Here is a 19,646-nt window from a genome sequence, read left to right as displayed (position 1 = left end):
TCAAGTATCTTTATCTTTTTTGTTTAAACTAAAATTATAGTTGGGACACCTGGATGGCTCAGTCAGTTAAGCATCCAACTCTTGGTTTTGGCTCAGGTCATGATCCTGTGGTTTAGTGAGTTCTAGCCCCACATCAGGCTCCAAGCTGACAGTGCAGAGCCTGCTTGGGATTCTCTGTCTCCCTCTCTCTTTGCCCCTCCCCCACTTGTGCTTTCTCTGTCTCTCTCAAAATAAATAAATAAGCTTAAAAAATATGTAAACTAAAATTATAGCTAAAAAATTTAGATTGTATTTTGAGGTACAGCATTTGAGAAATGGTTTTATTAATAACCATCATTAGGGTATAGACAGTTTTGTTTTATTTTGTTTTTTACCTTGTGGGTGGACATTTATAAATCTGCAGAGATAACCATGGAAAGATTTTGCCTAAAAATGTTTTCTTAAAAAATCATCTAACTCTACACTTAAGGTCTGTGCATTTTATTGTACATTCATTTCTATCTCAATTTTAGAAATGTCTTTTTCACGTTATCCAGACATGTTTAAATTTTATATGAAGTCTATTTGTCCTCCCCTCACCTTGATGAAATACTTGCATTTCCAGTCATGCTACTGCTGTTTCCTTTATTAAGTTATTAAACTATTCCAGCGAGTTTGTTTAGAAAACACTTTAAAAATTATCTCCCATAGTAGGAATTCTGCTGCCTCATAATTTTTAGCATCAAATACACAGAACATAAATCTTCTATGTGAAATAATCTCTTTATATTAAGAAAATATTTCTCATTTTCTCCCACCCCCAACTTTTCTGTTGCCCTCTGTGGAGAGTGTGCCTCAATTTTATTTTTTTTTTTACTTGAATGTTTTGTCTAATTAAAAACGGAAACTACAGAGTTATTTATTAAATAAATCTGTCTTCAGGTGTTATTTTCTCAGGTTTTTATTGTCAAAAGCATTTCTTGCATGCCTGCTGCTCAGAGACCTTTGTACTCAGTGCTCTGTGAAATACTAATGCAGAATATGTTGAGAACTCTAGAATGATTAGCACAATAGGTACCGTGGCTTCTCCTATTTCTCTGTTGTGGTACCCCCCCATGCCAAAAAGGATGAGTGAAGGAAGAGGAGCTATGATAAAAATAGTAATATCAGTAGCAGGAAGCATATGTGTAGAATTGTTTAATAAAAAGGATTGGTAGAATGATTGATGGCATAATGAAGTAAAGTCAGCAAGGTTAAGTTTACTTTTGGTTGTGCAGGCTTAGTTTTGTAAAGATTTAATCCTCCTGATCTAAGAAAAAAAGAACCATTGTTCCATTTAGAACTTCTCTATGTTGAAGTCTTTGCCTAGACGTTCTAGAGTTATGTTTGGAATGGTAGCTGCTGGCTACATGTGGCTAAATTTAAATAAATTTAAAAATGAAAAATTTAGAGGTACCTGGCTGGCTCAGTCGGAAGAGCATGTAACTCTTGATCTTGGGGTCATGAGTTCGAGTCCCACATGTTCTTGTCTGCTAATTCTACCTTCTGGGTCTTTTTAAAATTAATTATTAATTGACCCACACCTTCTGCTAATTATAGACTCAAAGTGGAGGTCTGAATCAGTTTTCAAACTTGAAAACAATAGAACCCATTTTCCAAATAAACTCTTACTGGGGATCCCAGTGTAAAATATATGAGATAAACTGCTGTTTCTGAGGCAGGCTTGGGATGCTCTGTATTCCATACACATGGCTGTTTTTATAAGAGCACAGTTTTGAAAACAAATGATATAAAATTTTCAAATAATTACGCATACATTGTTCTCAAAGATAATGATGTTTTAGAAACTGAATGTTGGGCAGTTTGAATATTACCTGATACATAAAAATCTATATGGCCTAAAAATGCTGGTAAAAAGTATAAAAAAGGAGTTGCATATAAGCATAAAAGTGGAAGTTGTTCTGGGGCACCTGGGTGAGTCAGTGGGTTAAGTGTCTGACTCCAGGTTTCAGCTTAGGTCATGATCTCATGGTTCATGGGTTCCAGATCCCCATCAGGCTCTGTGCTTCTGGTGTGGAGCCTGCTTGGGATTCTCTCTCTCCTTCTCCCTCTTGCTGTCTCTCTCAAAATAAATAATAAACTTTAAAAAAAAAAAAAGTGGAAGTTCATCTATTAAGCATACACAAAGTTAAAAGCCAATCTTCAGAAAGATTCTTCTTTTAATGTTATTTGTCATAGCATAATGTCTCACATTAGAGAGATGATATAATAAACTAAAAATTAAAATAATAAAAGCAAAACACAAGAAATGTTAATTTAAAATTGGAAGTGAATATAATATGTAAAAAAGTGGTGATTTTTTTTTCATTTTGTGGCACAGACTAATTATCACCATTCTTAAGGAATGATGAGAATGGAACCAAGAGATTGATGAAAACTTGCATTTGATTTCATTAATCATTAACCATGCTTTTTTCCCTTAAATTTTCCTTCCTTCACCCACTTCATTTTCTAAATAATGGTTTTAAATTTTGAGGCAGTCATAAAATTGAAAAAGAGTTACAGATACAATACAAGTTTTGATTTCTTTAGGCATTTATGAATAAATTGCTTACCTGATCGGTCTTCATTGTCCAATATTTTAGTGTGCATTTCCTATAAGCAAGGACATTTTCCTACACAACCAAAATATATAGGTCAAAATTAGGAAATTGACATTGAGTCCTCAGTCCCCATTCAAGTTTTGCCTATCATCCCAGTAATGTTTGTTAGAGCAAAACAAACATTATTTAGAATCACATGTTCTGTTTAGAAGTCACATCTTTTAGTGTTCTTTAGTCTGAAACAGTTCCTCAGTTTTTGACTTTCATGACCTTGATTTGACACTTTGGATAATTACAGGCAGTCTGTCGTCTTGATTTCCCTCAATTTGAGTTTATCTGGTATTGCCTTGTGATTACATTCAGTGTATATAGTTTTGACAGGAACATTGTAGAAGTAATGTCCTTTTTTTCTCATTGCATCATATCAGGTGGCACATAATTTCAGTTTGTTACATTACTGATGTGCTCTTAGATTCCTTGATGAGGCTCATGTTTGGCTTCTCCACTGTAAAGTTATGACTTACAAAGGAGGAAAGAGGAATATTTTGGGGGAAGGTACTTTAAAGCAGTATATATATACTTCTTACCAACTGTCAACTTATACCAGTATGGATTTAAGGTTTCCTGTTTTATTTGATGGGTTGTTATTTGTTATAATCACTATTTTGATTCTCAAACTGTCCTATATTTGGCCAGTGGGAGCCCCTTCAAGAAGCTGTCTTCTATCTTTTGGCATGTTTCCATAAATATTTGAATAGTTCTTTGCATCCTAGTAAAAACAAACAAAAAAAACCAAAGAAACAAAAAAGTTACTCATTTTGTACTGTCTTTGCTCCAGCTCTGGAACTCGACTTGTTTTAGGGCACTCTGGTCTTTTTAGTGGAGCATGCTATTTCGAAACTCGTCTGCCGAATGAAATCTTGCCATTTGCAACAATATGGATCTACCTAGAGGGTATTATGCTAAGTGAAATAAATCAGACAGAGAAAGACAAATGTGTGATTTACTTATATGTGGAATCTAGAAAATAAGTGAAAAACAAAAAACAAATTCTTAAATACACAGAGCAAACTAGTGGTTGCCACACAGGAAGGTGGTTGGGAGGAGGGTTTGGCAAAATAGGTGAAAGGTATTAAGTGCAGACTCCCAGTTATAAATGTCATGTAGATAAAAAGTACAGCATAGGGAATATAGTCAATAATATTGTACTAGTGTTGTATGGTGGTAGATGGTGACTGCATTTGTGGTAAGTATTGAGCAATATATAGAATTTTCAAATCACAATGGTGTACACCTGAAACTAATATAACATTGTACGTCAACTGTAATTCAATAACAACAACAAGAACAATAAAAATAGGAGACGTTTCCAGGAGTTTGACAGAAGTGGGGTTCAGAATTGTGTTTGAGACATTTTCAGATTTTCATCAAGTGTTTAAGTACCACTGTTTACAGTCCTCTGTGTGACTCCAGACAAACCATTTAACCCATCTCAGACTCGGTTTTCTCATCTGAAAAAAATGTAATAATACATGCCTTGTAAATTGTTGTGAGAATTAAAGAGAGTTGTATAGTGAATGCATAGACTGATACCTGCAATTAGTGCTCCGTAAATGTTCTATTATAAGTAAATATTGTCTTTTTTCTAAAAAAAAAAAAATAAAAGCTTTTCTGCCTGCCCCTGCTTGGGTTCTTACATCCTATTTTAGGCTGCCCCACCATTGAATTACCTTCTTACCCCAGTCAGGCCTTCATGGACCTCCTCTTCACCCTGCTTGGACTGTCTTCACTACATTGGTTCACACCATGTGGACCCTTTCCTAACTCTCCTTGGGCTCTAACAGTCCTGCCAGGCTATTCTCTTCTGGATGCATTTCTTACCCTTTTCATATTCCTCAGGTTTGATGTCTAGCACTGAACCACCCCCACACTAGATACCTTTCTTAGCTTGTTTGGGCTCAAGTTGCCCTTGCCAGGCAGCCTACTATGTAGATGCTGTCCTCATCGCTCAGGCTCTGATGCTTATGCCAGGATGCCTTCCTATAGGGATGCATTCCTAACCCCCTCTGAACCACCATAGCTCCATATTTGCATCTATCATATGCCACCCAAAGGTTTTAGAACTCAGTGGTTCAGGGAGGGAAAAAGAAGAGGGACTTGAGTGGTTTTTAAGTCATCTTTAATGTTACTTTCACTTTTTTTTCCTGTTATTTAAAAATTAGGAAATAAAAATCATCTCCACATTTTCCTCTTTTTTTTTTTTTTTTTTTTTTTTGCCATGTGTTTTTTTCATTTCTTCAAGTAACTTTAAGTACCTTTCTTAAACATTGTGTCATTGTGATAAGAAAGCAAGTCTTTTGAATCTTAACTGATTACAAATTTAGGATATGTGCATCTAGAGAAAGTAGATATGTATTTTTTTTCCTTATTTTGGATTGTTTTATAGAGAGCCCAAGCTGCACTGCAGGCTGTCAGCGCTGTCCAGTCAGGAAGCCTGGCCCTTCCTGGAGCTCCTACCAATGAAGGCACAGTCATACCTGGGCAGAGCCCTGTGCTCCGAATAATTATTGAAAACCTCTTTTACCCTGTTACTCTGGAAGTTCTTCATCAGGTAAAGTGCCTCTTAAGAGGCAAATGTGACCTCTGTAGCTTTTGATGTTTATATCTTAACTTTCTTTCTTTTTTTTTTTTTTTTTCTTTTGGCTGGTATATATGTTTAATAATAACCTTAGGCATCCTGTTTTATGTAGGAAATAGTATCTATTAGAGATAATTTTTTTTAATGTTTATTTTGAGAGAGAGAGAGAGAGAGAGAGAGAACACAAGTGGGGGGGACAGAGAGAGAGGGAGACACAGAATCTGAAGCAGGCTCCCGGCTCTAAGCTGTCTGCATAGAGCCCGATGCAGTGCCCGAACTCATGAGCTGCGATATCATGACCTGAGCAAAGTCGGACGCTCAATCAACTGAGCCACCTAGGCGCCCAGAGATAACTTTTCTATAGCTTCATTTTTCTAACTTAAATACTTGATATAAAAGGGTATGTAAGAAATTCTTTTTTAAAAATACATAAGCATGAAAATGAACAAAGCATAGAATCCTATTAAAAACACACTGATAGTAGTTATTCTATTAACTCTTTCTTACATTTGAGTATTTTCATTTTAAAAACTCTGAAAGGAAAGTATGTGGTAACTCTTCATGTATAAAATGGAAGTATCATGTTAAATACTGACTGATGGCCAACATAATTTTCATAGACTACCCATTAATATGTCCAAACTGTTGTGATAAAAGGCACCCCACCACATCATGGCCTACTATGAGAGTGTCGAATTTAAGAACTGGAAGGTAACTAAGTTACATAATTTTGTAGTGAATAAAACTGAGAGATAATTAAATATTGTAGAGAGTAACTGAAGAGACAGTTAGAACTCAAGCCTCCTAATATGAAGTCCAATGTTGTGTTTTGTATGCTTGTTATACATATATATGTGTGTGTATATATGTATATGTATATGTGTATATGTATATGTGTATATGTATATGTGTATATATGTGTGTGTGTGTGTGTGTGTGTATGTATTTCCAAAAGAGGGCAAGAAAGAAGAGGACAGAAGATCCAAGGCAGGCTCTGTGCTGACAGCAGAGAGCACAATGTGAGGTTTGAACTCATAAACTGCAAGATCATGACCTGAGTCAAAGCCGGCTGCTTAACCAACTGAGCCACCCAGGCACCCCTGCTTGTTACAGTTTTAACTAATACTCCATATATACATATCCTCAAAATGTAACGTACAATTACTTGGTATCTAGCCCAAAAACTTCAATTAGTTTTTGTCCTCTTTTGCTGCATATTGATTCCATTCCCTCATACTTGTCAAGCCATACACTGTAATGTTAAAACACTAAAACGGGTACCTGGGTGGCTCAGTCGATTAAGCATCCAACTTCAGCTCAGGTCATGATCTCCTAGTTTGTGGGTTCAAGCCCTGCATCCACCTCTGTGCTAACAGTTCAGAGCCTGGAGCCTGCTTTGGATTCTCTCTCTCTCTCTCTCTCTCTCTCTCTCTCTCTCCCTCTCCTACTCTCCCACTCTCCCTCTCTCCCTCTGTCCCTCCCTCCCTCCCTCCCTCCCTCCCTCTCTCCCTCTCCCTGCCCCAATCCCTCGCTCAGGCGTGCATACTCTCTCTCTCTCAAAAATAAATAAATATTTAAAAAATTTTAAACACTAAAACATATACTTATTTTCATATTTATATCTCAGTATGTACTGCATAGTGTGATGCCAAGTCAGTCCAGAATCATTTAACTGTTTTCCAAACCTTTGGCTTTGCACTACTAAGTGAAGAGTCATAAGGATGTATATGTGCATGTGTGTTTAAGAATTGAAGTACTTTCCGGGGCGCCTGGGTGGCTCAGTCAGTTAAGCGTCCGACTTCGGCTCAGGTCATGATCTCGCGGTTCGTGAGTTCAAGCCCCGCGTCGGGCTCTGTGCTAACCGCTCAGAGCCTGGAGCCTGTTTCGGATTCTGTGTGTCTCTCTTTCTCTGACCCTCCCCCGTTCATGCTCTGTCTCTCTCTGTCTCAAAAATAAATAAACGTTTAAAAAAAAATTAAAAAAAAAAAAAGAATTGAAGTACTTTCCATCCTATTCTCACATTTTATAAATTAGGAAACTGGGGTCCTTAAAGTCACATTACTTTCCCACAGTCATTGTACTAATTGGCAATAAAGTTCAGATACATTTCCCAACACAGTTCCTGTGCCATGCATATAAATATCAAAATATACCATTTATTAGGCCTACTGTGTTCCCTATAGTAGTTTTATGCATACCATTTTCTAAATATACGCATTTGTGAAGCATGTCTAGGAAAGGCCTTAACAGTACTATCCATAGCCACCCTTCTTCCTTACAAAGGTTTCAGCAGTTGCTTAAGTGATTGGCTTCTTAGTTCTGGTGACTTTTCTTGTCCTATGTTTATCCCAGAGTGTCAGTGAGCACTGTGATCCATCAGCAGTGTTTGTTTGCTTTTGTAACGGTAACATCGAAGCTGCTACTAACTTACTAACGCTGTTTTACAGAAGATGTTCTTGCACCTGTGGCTCAACAGTGCCATCATTCAACCTTGAGTTTAGCTAGAGTCTTGTGGTTCTGCCCTGTCATTCCATTTATTTTTTCCCTGAGAGCAGTAACAAACCTTGTTTCTCTCCCAAAAGATCATGAGGTCCTTCAGAGTGAAGAGGAGTAATTCTGAGAGTCCTTAATAGTAAGCAGGACTCTCAGCCTTTCAGTTATCACACTTCCTTGTTTAATCCTCTTTTCCCTTGTTGTCGGAATGAAATCAAAGCCCTTACCAAGGCCCTTAAGGTCCCACATGCAGACCTCTCCCCTTCTCTTTAACCTCATTTCCTAACACCCTTCTGCTTATTTAGCCACTGGCTTTTCTGGCCCTTTGCCCCCAGTTTACTCATGTCTTAGTCCGTTTCTATCTCCTATTTCTTTCCAAAACACTTCACTGAGACGGTCACTTAGTTGAACCTACATCATTCAGTCTACAGCTCAAATTTGCCTCCTCAGTCTTTCTCTCATTGCATTAACTGAGCCCTCTCCCCTAGCACTCTGTGTCATTAGCCAACTAAAGTGTAGTATAACATGATTAAGGATACAGGGTCTGGAGCTGGTTTGAATCCTGGCTCTTCCACTTACTACCTCTGTAACCCTGGGCAACTAACTTACCTCTCTGTATCTTTTTCTTATTTATATAATGGGGCTGGACATGGTGTCTATCTTTTATATATCTTTATATCTTTACTGTGAAGTTATCTTTATATCTTTATTGTGAAGATTACATGAGTTAATGCATTTAAGGCACCTAGAAATATTAAGGTATACATTAGAAAGATACATATTAAGTGCTCAAGAAATGTTAGCTGTAATTATTAGACACTAGTAAATTGCACTGTAAGAAACTGATCCTTGCTCTGGTCTTGTGGGTAAGATATAACTTCCTAAGTAATAGCCTAAAAATGTGATGAATATTGTGGTGGGATAATACATGGAAGTATGGAGTTGGTTGCACCTGTTGTAATTAATTAGCATATTATTTTATATTTTTTGCTGAAGAGTTGGCATTAGCTAAGCTCTTCTCTGACATCTCTTGAAGTTAGTGTTTTTTTCTTTAGTTCATGGTAAGGGGAGTGAGTGAGTGAGATGAGAGTGGTGCTATTTCAGGTGAGGAAAGTTAACGGAGGTTTTCAATATGATGATATTTGAGCAGAGGCTTAAAGTATGTGGTAGAATAACACAGAAAGAACAGCAAGTGTAAAGTATCTAAGTGCAAGGGTGCTTAATGTGTTGAAATATCAGAAATAAGGCTAGGTAATTGCAATTGTAAAAAGTGGGAAAACTATAAATGATAGAATCAGAGAAGGGGTTAGGATCCAGATGATGCAAAGCCTTTATAATCTTTACACTATGTAAGATGGGAAGCCATTAGAGGATTTTGAGTAGAGGAGTAAGATGATAGATTTATGTTTTAATGGAATCACTCTTGTTGCTGTGTTAAGAATAAATTGTAGGCATAAGTGGAGGATCTTAGCATAGTCCAGGTAAGAGATGGTGGTGACCCATGTGAGGATGTGGTCTCGGGAAGTGGTGATTATGGATATATTTGGAAGGATTTGCTGATGGGTTGAGTAATCGTGGATTTATGAAGAAAAAGTGGAGTAATCAAGAATGCCTTCCAGATTTTGGATGTGAGCCTCTGGTAAAATAGAGCAATTTTATACTAAGATAGTAAAGACTAAAGGGAAAAGAAGATTTGGGGCAGGGGTAGAGGTAGTGTTTTGGACAAGATAATTTTGGGATACCTATTAGGCATGCAAGTGGTTGATGTTGAATAGACAATTGGGAAATAAGTTTGGAATGAGTGTAGGAATTCAGGGCTGGAGATTTGGTTATCATCAGCATATGGGTGGTAATTAAAGCCATTGGATTGGATTGCATAATCTAGAGAGTGTTTGTAAGTTAGGAAGTCATTTCTCAACAATTCCATAATGTAAATTCAACCTTGCATACTAAAAAATGTCTTTGTGTACTGAAATAGTACAAAACAATGTTCTCATGTAGTCCATTACTTCCAAATACTGTTATTTAAGGGAGTTTTTTATGAATGTCCAATAGATGAATGTCTTCAAGATAAAGAACTGATCTTTTTGAATTGCAGAGTAAAGATAAATAACTTTAAAAAGCAATTATTAAAAGAGTCAGTACTAGTAATATACAATTCTGGTTCTTAAATCTTACTGTTTCATTGGGGACAAAAATTACTGTAAACAAATTATAGCCGATACACTAGGTTTTTGGGTTTTTTCTTTTTTTTAGTGTGTATTTATTTTTGGATGTTTGAGCACCCAGGCGCCCCAGTACACTTTTTACAAGTGAATACTAGTGAACTTTTTTAGTTTCTGATAAGTGCTCCATGTATAAACATCACCATGAAGATTAATTTTACCTGAATTTGATCTTTGGTATTCTCTTCATCCCCCCCCCTTTTAATGTTTGTTTGTTTATTTGTTTGTTTGTTTAGAGAGAGTGAGTGCGCACATGTGCACACAAGCAGGGGAGGAGTAGAGAGAGAGGAAGAAAGAATCCCAAGCAGGCTCCATGCTGTCAGTGCAGAGCCTGACTTAGGGCTTGACCTCATGAACCGTGAGATCATGACCTGAGCTGAAATCAAGAGTCAGGTGCTTAATCCACTGAGCCACCCAGGCACCTCTCTCTTCATCCCATTTTAAAGTCTTAAAAGATTAAATGCACAGGAGACATCAAGAGTTGGGTCTGTGTGTTTGTGTTTATGACAGAAAAATAAATATATTAGAGAAGTAGAATCAAAGAGTCAAATTATTACTGTAATCAATAATAATAAATCCATATATATTAAACTTTCCTGAATGTTAATCTTATGAGACCAAATCTGTTTAAAATTGTTGGTAAATTATTACTGTTGGTATTACTGTTGGTAATTATGAAAAGTTATTAAAAATCACACTTGAGGGGTGCCTGATTGGCTCAGATGGTTAAGCATCCGACTTCGGCTCAGGTCATGATCTTGTGGTTTGTTCATGGGCTCAAGCCCTGCATCAGGCTCTGTGCTGACAGTGCAGAGACTGCTTAGGATTCTCTCTCTCTCTATCCGCCCCCCCCCACCACCCCATTCCTCTCCCACTCGTGCTTTCTCTCTCTCTCAAAATAAATTTTTTAAAAAATCACACTTGAGGCATTAGCCTAGATTCCCTGGTGTTGCTCACTTACTTTGTTCAAAAGTATCAGATTGATTTTTAAGGCTACTCTGTCAGTACATACAATCCAGGGGACCCTAGGTAACTATCCATGGTTAGCCAGTTCCACCCATTTATATTCTGTTAACACATTCAGTTAAAAATCACACAGCCATTAAAAAAAAAAAAAAAATTTAAGGGGCGCCTGGGTGGCTCAGTCGGTTGAGCATCCGACTTTGGCCCAGGTCACGATCTCACGGTCCGGGAGTTCGAGCCCCGCGTCGGGCTCTGGGCTGATGGCTCAGAGCCTGGAGCCTGCTTCCGATTCTGTGTCTCCCTCTCTCTCTGACCCTCCCCCGTTCATGCTCTGTCTCTGTCTCAAAAATAAATAAAAGTTAAAAAAAAAAAATCACACAGCCAAACACAGCAGTGAGTGAGGATGTGCATCATGTTAGTGTTCATGTTAAATGAGAGAATGTAAACATTAATAAAATCTGAAGGTTAAGTAGAAATTTTCTAGGTTCTAAGCATAATTTAGTGTAAAATTCCAGATTTGAGAGCAAATTGTATGTTCTTACTACTTCATTAATGAGATGTTTTACATGAAGAATGTTTATTATTTTCAAAAAACTGCATATTGCCGTAATTCCAATCAGGTCTAATTCTTTTTTTTTTTTTTTTTTTTAACGTTTTTATTTATTTTTTGGGACAGAGAGAGACAGAGCATGAACGGGGGAGGGGCAGAGAGAGAGGGAGACACAGAATCGGAAACAGGCTCCAGGCTCTGAGCCATCAGCCCAGAGCCCGACGCGGGGCTCGAACTCCCGGACCGTGAGATCGTGACCTGGCTGAAGTCGGACGCTTAATCGACTGCGCCACCCAGGCGCGCCCCCCCCCCTTTTTTTTTATTTTATTTTATTTTATTTTTTATTTATTTTTTTTTTTTTAAGTATAATTCTTTATCAGTTCATAATAAGCATTTACCATGTACTTGTTTATATGCCAAGAATTTTACTCAATGATGTAGAAATGATTAAGACAAGGTGTGTGTGTGTGTGTGTGTGTGTGTGTGTGTGTACATACACACACCTTCAAGGAGCTTTCAGTCTAATTAAAGGAGACATATGTAAACAAATGTATAGCACAGTATAAGTAAAACAAAAATATATATGAGACCAAGAAGGGAGTAATAAGAAAGAGAATGAACTCTGTTGATACTTGGGAGAGGCTGAGAATTTTCTGGTGGCATTACTTTCCTGAGCTGAGTTTTGGAAAAGATAAATGAAAATTTACTAGGTATTAAGCATAGAGTTCTAAGAAAAAGGGAATAGCCATGTGTATAGGCATAGATGTCTGAAATCCCTTGGTACATTTAGAGAACTAGACACAACTGCACATTGTTGGTATAAATAGTGTGATATAGAGTATCAGGAGATGTGGTTAGAGAAGTAAACCAGAGCAAAATTATGTATGATATAATCTTACTTGTAGTTTAGAATACTACCTGTGGCTGCAGTAAAAAAGTCTATTACTACTCCTTTACCCAACACTCAGATTATGCACTTATATAGATTGGGGTGTGTTTGTGATCACAGTATCACCAAGGATGGAAATAAGAAAATACAAGACCTTTTCCCAGGAATGCTTGTATCTTAAAGAAAGATACAACATAAAATCTATATTCTTTGACAGTCAGCTGAGAAGATAAGTGTGGTATTCTTTTATAAATTTTAAGAATATTATCTAGAACACGCAGGGTGTACTGAGGAAATGGCCTGTGACAGGACCAGAATTTTCATTAAAGAACAAAAAGAAATTCCTAATGTTTTCAGAACAGTTAAATGAGAGATTAAGATGAGTTGTTTGTTTGTTTTTTGTTTGTTTGTTTTGAGAGAGCGAGGGCACTAGTGAGCAAGGAGCAGAGAGAGAAAGAGGGAGGGAGAATCCCACGAGGGGCAGAAAAAGAGAAGCAGGGCTTGCCCAGGGCTCTTGTTTTACCTGAGAAGCTGATCTCGTGCTCACCAGAGGGGCATGAGATCACTCTAGGTGGGGCTCAAGCTCACCAAATCAGGGCTCAAGCTCACTTGATGTGGGACTCAAACTCATGGAATGTGAGATCTGACCTAAGCCAAAGTTGATGCTTAATGACTGAGCCACCCAGGCGCCCAAGATCCCAAAGTTCTAAACTCTGAAGTATGACCATAACTAAATTAACTGCGTTGTTTTTTTTTTTTAAAGGAATTTCAACAACGAATCCTCAGACTAACTAATTTTAAGTAATAACATTTTTTGATGAGCCCTTCTAAGACAAATTGGTTCTGCAAATCTTGTTCAGTGGTGTTATCTCCTATAAGAAGTGTTTGACTCTAAGCTGATTATCTGTTAGCATTTTGCCAAAAATGAGTATTTGGACTTTAGGACAGTTTATTTTATTTGGGGGTTGTAAAGTATACATAAATTTTACCATTTTAACTGTTTTTTAAGTGTACAGATCAGTGACATTAAATACACTCTCATTGTTTTGCAATTATCACCACTCACCTTATATCTCCAAAAAGTTTTTTGTCTTCCTAAATTGAAACTCCCACACCCATTAAACAATACCTCCCCATTCCCCTTTTCTCTCAGCCCTTGGCAGCCACCATTCTACTTGCTGTCTATGAATTTGACTTCTTTACATTATATAAGTGGAACCATGGATAATTTGTTCTTTTGTGACTGGCTTACTTCACTTAAGTGTCTTTAGGGTTCATCCATGTGGTAGCATGTATCAGAATATCCTTTCTTTTAAAGGCTGAATAATATTCCTTTGTATGTATTTAACACATTTTTGTTTATCCATTCATCTGTGGATGGACATTTAGGTTGCTTCCATCTTTTGCAAATAATGCTGCTACCAACATGGATGTACAAATAAATACCTCTTTAAGTCCCTGCTTTTGGTTCTTTTGGGCTTATACTAAGAAGTCGAACTGTTGAATCATATGGTAATTTTTTTTTTTAATTTTCTTGAAGAACCACCATCCTATTTTCCATAGCAGCTACATCATTTTACATTCCTACCAACAGTGCACAAGGGTTCTGTTTTCTCCACATCCTCCCCAACCCTTGGTATTTTCTGGGTTTGTTTTTGTTTTTGATAAAAGCTGTCCTAATGAGTGCGAAATTTCATTGAGTTTTTATTTGCATTTCCCTAATGATTAGTGGTGCTGAACATCTTTTCATGTGTTTATTGGCTATTTGATTATTTTCTTAAGTCCTTTGCTGATTTTTGTTGTTGAATTATAGGAGTTCTTTATATATTTTGGATAGTAACCCCTTACCAGATATGATTTGCAAATATGATCTCCTGTTTTGTGGGTTGCTGTTTTCACTCTGTTGATAGTGTCTTTTGATGCACATAAGTCTTAAATTTTGATGTAGTAGAAGTTGCCTATTCTTTTGCTGCTATGCTTTAGGGTATTTATTATTGATCATTCTTTCTAAAGGTAATTAAAAGGGAGGAAGGACTATTTGGCTATTAAGGACATTCATATATAGTATTTGATAATAGTGATAATAGCAAATTCTTACCAGCATAGGGAATAATTATCTTTTTATTCTTAAAAGTGGACGGACAAGCTTCTGGCTGATTAAGATCCACATTTAAGATGGGATGGGATATAAGAGGAAAACAAAGTGCATTGTAGTAACCGTGGCTATTGGTGATGGAGTAGAGCAAGCATATTGTAAGAACTTGGTAGGGTAACCAGGTATCTGTCAGGAAATCTCCACACTGTGTTTATTCCTCTTCTCCAAAGACACTTCAGAGAGGCCTTCTTTGACCAGTCTTGCACCTTCCCAAGTTACATTCCAGTTCACTCTTACCCCTTTTCCTTTTATTTTTATTCATAACACTTTTTTATGATGAGACATTGTTTTTCATTTATCGTCTGTCTTTCCTTAGGGCATAGACTTTTGTTGTTATTCACTGCTGATTTCCAAGGCCTAGAAGAGTGCTCTTTGAATATTGAATGAATTAACAGAGTGGCCTGTAGAGGAACATTTTATAGTTTGTCTGCCTATAAAAATCTTAAGAAGTTGATGCTGATTCTCAAGGTGAAATAGTTGATCCATATGACTCTTCCACTTCCATTCATTTGCTTTGTAACACCATTATCTCTTACCAGTAATTAATTCCTACTGTAGTCTCATGTTTTTCGTATTGTGCCATTTATCACATACTATAAAATAGGTTAAATATTTGAGTACCTGTTGTGCATCAGGCACTGTTTTAGGCCATGCGTGGATGTTGAAACATTAACATCTTAGGCTTGATTTAAGTCATTTTTGTACCAACAATTTTAATAGAGGAAATTCTTTTCATTAGGGCTGCCTAGGTGGCTCAGTCGGTTAAGCGTCTGACTATTGATTTCGGCTCAGGTCAAAATTTCATGGTTCGTGAGTTTGAGCCCTGCCATCAGGTTCTGTGCTGATAGCACAGAGCCTGCTTGGGATTCTCTCCCTCCTTCCCTCCCTCTCTCTCTCTGTCTGTCTGTCTCTCTCTCTCTCTGTTCGTCCCCCACTTGTGCTCACTCTCTCTCTCTCAAAATAAATAAACTTAAAAAAATAATAAAAATGGAATTTATGAATTGAGTTATATTTATAAAAGTACATTAGCCTAATTTTTACCTTAGATTTAACCTGTGAACTTTTTCCAGATATTTTCTAAATTTGGCACAGTCTTGAAGATTATCACCTTTACAAAGAATAATCAGTTTCAAGCCTTGCTTCAGTATGCTGACCCAGTGAATGCACATTATGCCAAAATGGTAATTACGATCTTTTTTCATTTTTCATTTGTTAATTAGTCTTCAGTGATACCAAAGAATGCCATCATGTCTTCTCCCTTGCTGCAATTTACCGTGTGTTTTTAATTGTAGTAAAACATACGTAATGTAAAATTTACTGCTTTTAAATGCACTGTTCCATATGCTTTTTAAAATGATAAGCTAAAGATTTCTTTCTTCATATGAAATGGTTTCAAATCATTTATCACTTCTCAGATCTTTGGGACTCATTTCTGTCATATTTTTAAAGTCTAGAAGTGGAGCACAGTATTCCTGATAAAATCTGAATAATAAAGTAGAATTATCTTTTTTCTTGTATCTTCATTTTGATTCAGTCGCCCAAAGATTGTAATTTTGTAACTGTATTCACTGCTGAATTTTGTTGAGCTCTGATTTTGTGAATATACAACATTTTAGGAAGCTTGCTGCTGTTGGTTTATATTGTCTTTTTTTTTTTTAGTACATGAGTGCTTGACTTTTGACAAGTAGAAAATTTCATATTCAGTTTGATTATATTTTACTCATCTCCTATTGAGATCTATTCTTAACCCTAATTCTATCTTTTATCAGTATCTGAATTATTTCTAATTTCTTTTCAAAGATTGGGACTAAGGTTTTTAGTAGTTTTCTGTACCACACACTGTCTGCCATATTAGGAATATGGACTTTATATTTGCTGTACCCTTTACCTGCACATATTACTTTGTACCTTTATGATGATGTACTCATCTATAACTGTTTATAAGCCAGTGTTTTTTGTATATTTGCATTTTTCATGTTTTGGGGTTTCTGGTATCTATTTTTATAAATTTGAGCATTTGTGAAAGTCAAGTGGCTACATATATTCCTTTGATAAGTTTTCATTATTGTGAAGGGGGTAAGAATTACTGATCTTCGGTCTTATGTCAGAACTAATTGCAAAATTTCCCTCATTTATTATTCAAAGTATTATAAAATAGATTTACAAGAGAAAAAAAGAGATAGATAATATTTCATATGTTGTGGTTTCATCTTAAACTGTGTAAAGTGTGCTAAAAATGCTATGAAATATAAAATCAAATCATTTTTAAACATTTGTTGTGGACAAAATAATCATAATGGTAGCTAGTACGATGCTCAATAATGTGTAAGTTTTCCACGCTTTTACATTTCTCTCCTTTCATTTGATCTTACCATAGACAAGAAAGGGATTATTATGACATTGTGAAAAACTGAGAGATTTTCTTTTTCTCTCTTACGTTCACACAGTTAGTGACCTAGGTAAAAGTAAACACAAGTCTTTGGCTTTTAGTCCTTTACTCTCTGCTTTACACCTAATTGCCACTCTGTGTCAAAGTAGAGGCTACTTGATTTATCAGTGTTGTTGTCTTGCAAAACCTCAGTCCCTTTCTTACATGCTTTAGGCTCTGGATGGCCAGAATATCTATAATGCATGCTGCACTCTGCGTATTGACTTCTCCAAGCTCACCAGCCTTAATGTGAAATATAATAATGACAAAAGCAGAGACTTCACTCGTTTAGACCTTCCTACTGGTGATGGCCAGCCATCCCTTGAACCCCCTATGGCTGCTGCTTTTGGTGAGTAGTTCCATTTTGGGTCGCAAAGCAAGCTTTCTGAAGTTACAAGTTTTATACATTAATCTGTGTATATCAGCCTTTTTTCTTCTTGGATTCTCTCAGGATTTCTAAAGGAAAGAAAAATCTTGGAACAAAATGTGTCCTTTAATTAAATCTTAATATTAGTAGATTCTGTTAGTTGGCAAAACAAATGAATATCTGAAATTGAGTTAAAAATTTATGTTCTAACATTAATCTTACTCATTCTTTGTAAGCCAAACAACCATTTGCTTTAAATTAATGCTCATAAGTATTAACATTGCTTTAAATGTGTTGACTTATAGCCACGGAATATTGGTATCTGTGTTCTTGAGAGAAATACTTTTCTCCTTTTGAAGTAGTGGTATTTTATTTATTTTTAAATATTTATTTATTTTTGGAAGAGAGAGATAGGGAGTGACCACGGAGGGGCAGAGAGAGGAGGCAGAATGCCAAGCAGGCTCCATGCTGTCACTACAGAGCCCGATATGGGGCTTGAACCCATGAACCATGAGATCATTACCTGAGCTGAAACCAAGAGTTGGACACTTAACTGACTGAGCCACCAGGTGCCCCTGAAGTAGTGTTATTTTAAAAAGGGGCCTAAATTAGTGGTATGTTCTTCCTTTGTTCAAAGAAGGGGATTTATTTTATTTTGTTTTTTTTTTATAAATCAGAACTCCCATCTGTAACTTAAGTTTGTGTGAAGTTGTATTTTTGCATTATAATTATTAAAATGACAACCTTCTGAATTATCTCTGCAAATGCTGGTTTGAAGGGCTTTTTTCTTTTATTTAAAATTAGTTACCAATAGGGGCGCCTGGTTGGCTCAGTTGGTTCAGCGTTCGACTTCGGCTCAGGTCATGATCTCGTGGTCCGTGAGTTTGAGCCCTGTGTCAGGCTCTGTGCCGACAGCTCGGAGCCTGGAGCCTGTTTCAGATTCTGTGTCTCCTCCTCTCTCTGACCCTCCCCTGTTCATGCTCTGTCTCTCACTGTCTCAAAAATAAACATTAAAAAAAAATTTTTTTTTTAAAATAAAATTAGTTACCAATATATTTGTACTTTTAAAACAAATCTTTATGTAAAGGAAGAAGCAATGGATGGCCCAGTTGGGTATATCATTAGGTTGATATATGCTACTTTTGGATTTTGCAGCCCTTGAAGGTGTGGTTTATTATCTAGATAAAGTATTAAATTTTATTACCTTTTGTGATTAGTTTTCATTTCCCAGATGACACCATAAAATATTGCTCATTGAGACCTTAAGTGATATTTAGTCCATATTTATTTTATAGGTGAGAAAAATGAATCCTTAGCCACATGTCCAATTTTCTGGAAAGTAGTTTGTAACTTTATTTTCAAGTAAAAGCTTTCTGTTATTTATAACTGAGAAAGACAAGTGAATTGTTCAGTTCATGTTCCTAAACTGTTAAACTTTCTGTCTTGGTCTAAGCAAATTTTTGTGTTTTATACTTGTTACCAGCCTCTACTTACATGTCCGATTTGGCAGAGCCAGAGGTCTTTGTAATCACAATTTCAGGAATACATGATAGAAATTGAGGCTGTCGTTCAAGTTTACCAAAACTTTGCTATCAAATGCAGAACTGTACTTATTCCAATCATTGAGTATATATTTTTGATGTAATTAATTATACATTATGGGAGGAGGACATTTTTCAATTATGATCAAGAATTTTGGTTTCTGAGTATAAAATAACAGAGTAGTAACAGCCTTTTTCATCGTTTTAATAAATCCTTAGTCATTGCAAAGTAATGTCCACATCTTAAGAGAGCTGATTCATCTACAGAGAACAGTACTTTTTTGCATATTATGTGAAAGTTTACTCTGCCTCTTGCTAATATTTAACATGATTCACTATTCCCTTCTCTTTTCTCTTGGCTTGTGCCATACCACTCTCCTGACTTTTTCCTCACTATCTCTTCTTTCTTTTTTGAAAGGTTCTTTACTGCTCCTAGGGTTAAGTCATAAGCACTCTGTCCCTGTTTTTAGTGATAATACACTATACCTTTAGAAAATCTTCTAAAATATGCAAATATATATTTTAACACCCATGTAGTTATCATCCAGGTTAAGAAATAATATATTTATATATCCTGAAGAAGCAGTGTTTGTAGCACTCTCATTGATTATGTATGTTCCTTCCCTTCCTGTCCCAGGATGATCAGTCTCAAATTTGATGATATTCATTCTTTTGCTTTTCTGCTTTTTCCTTGTGTATGTTTTTCTTATCACTCATTATGCAGCTCTAAGTGTTAATTTAAACATTTTTTCTCCTTTATTTAGAATTTTATGTAAATGGCATCATGCTCTTCATTTTCTTTTGTTGACTTGTGA

At 36.3% G+C, this 19,646-nt stretch overlaps 1 protein-coding gene across 8 annotated transcripts in view; it reads left to right on the top strand.

The window, feature by feature from the left end:
* The window catches only part of PTBP3 (polypyrimidine tract binding protein 3), a 120,799-nt gene that overhangs the window by 68,334 nt on the left and 32,819 nt on the right, over positions 1 to 19,646 (top strand). For 7 of the 8 annotated variants that reach the window (XM_030293960.2, XM_030293959.2, XM_030293962.2 and 4 more), the window contains 3 exons: positions 5,029 to 5,193; positions 15,566 to 15,676; positions 17,098 to 17,272. In XM_030293960.2, the coding sequence (XP_030149820.2) occupies positions 5,029 to 5,193; positions 15,566 to 15,676; positions 17,098 to 17,272 (451 nt within the window). The remainder of the gene's footprint in view (positions 1 to 5,028; positions 5,194 to 15,565; positions 15,677 to 17,097; positions 17,273 to 19,646) is intronic. The other variant, XM_030293961.2, reaches the window with a different exon arrangement.

This window comes from Lynx canadensis, chromosome D4, assembly GCF_007474595.2.
Source record: "Lynx canadensis isolate LIC74 chromosome D4, mLynCan4.pri.v2, whole genome shotgun sequence".
Taxonomy (NCBI): domain Eukaryota; kingdom Metazoa; phylum Chordata; class Mammalia; order Carnivora; family Felidae; genus Lynx; species Lynx canadensis.
The sequence above is the reverse complement of the archived record's forward strand: the minus strand, read 5'-3'. Positions and strand labels throughout refer to the sequence as shown.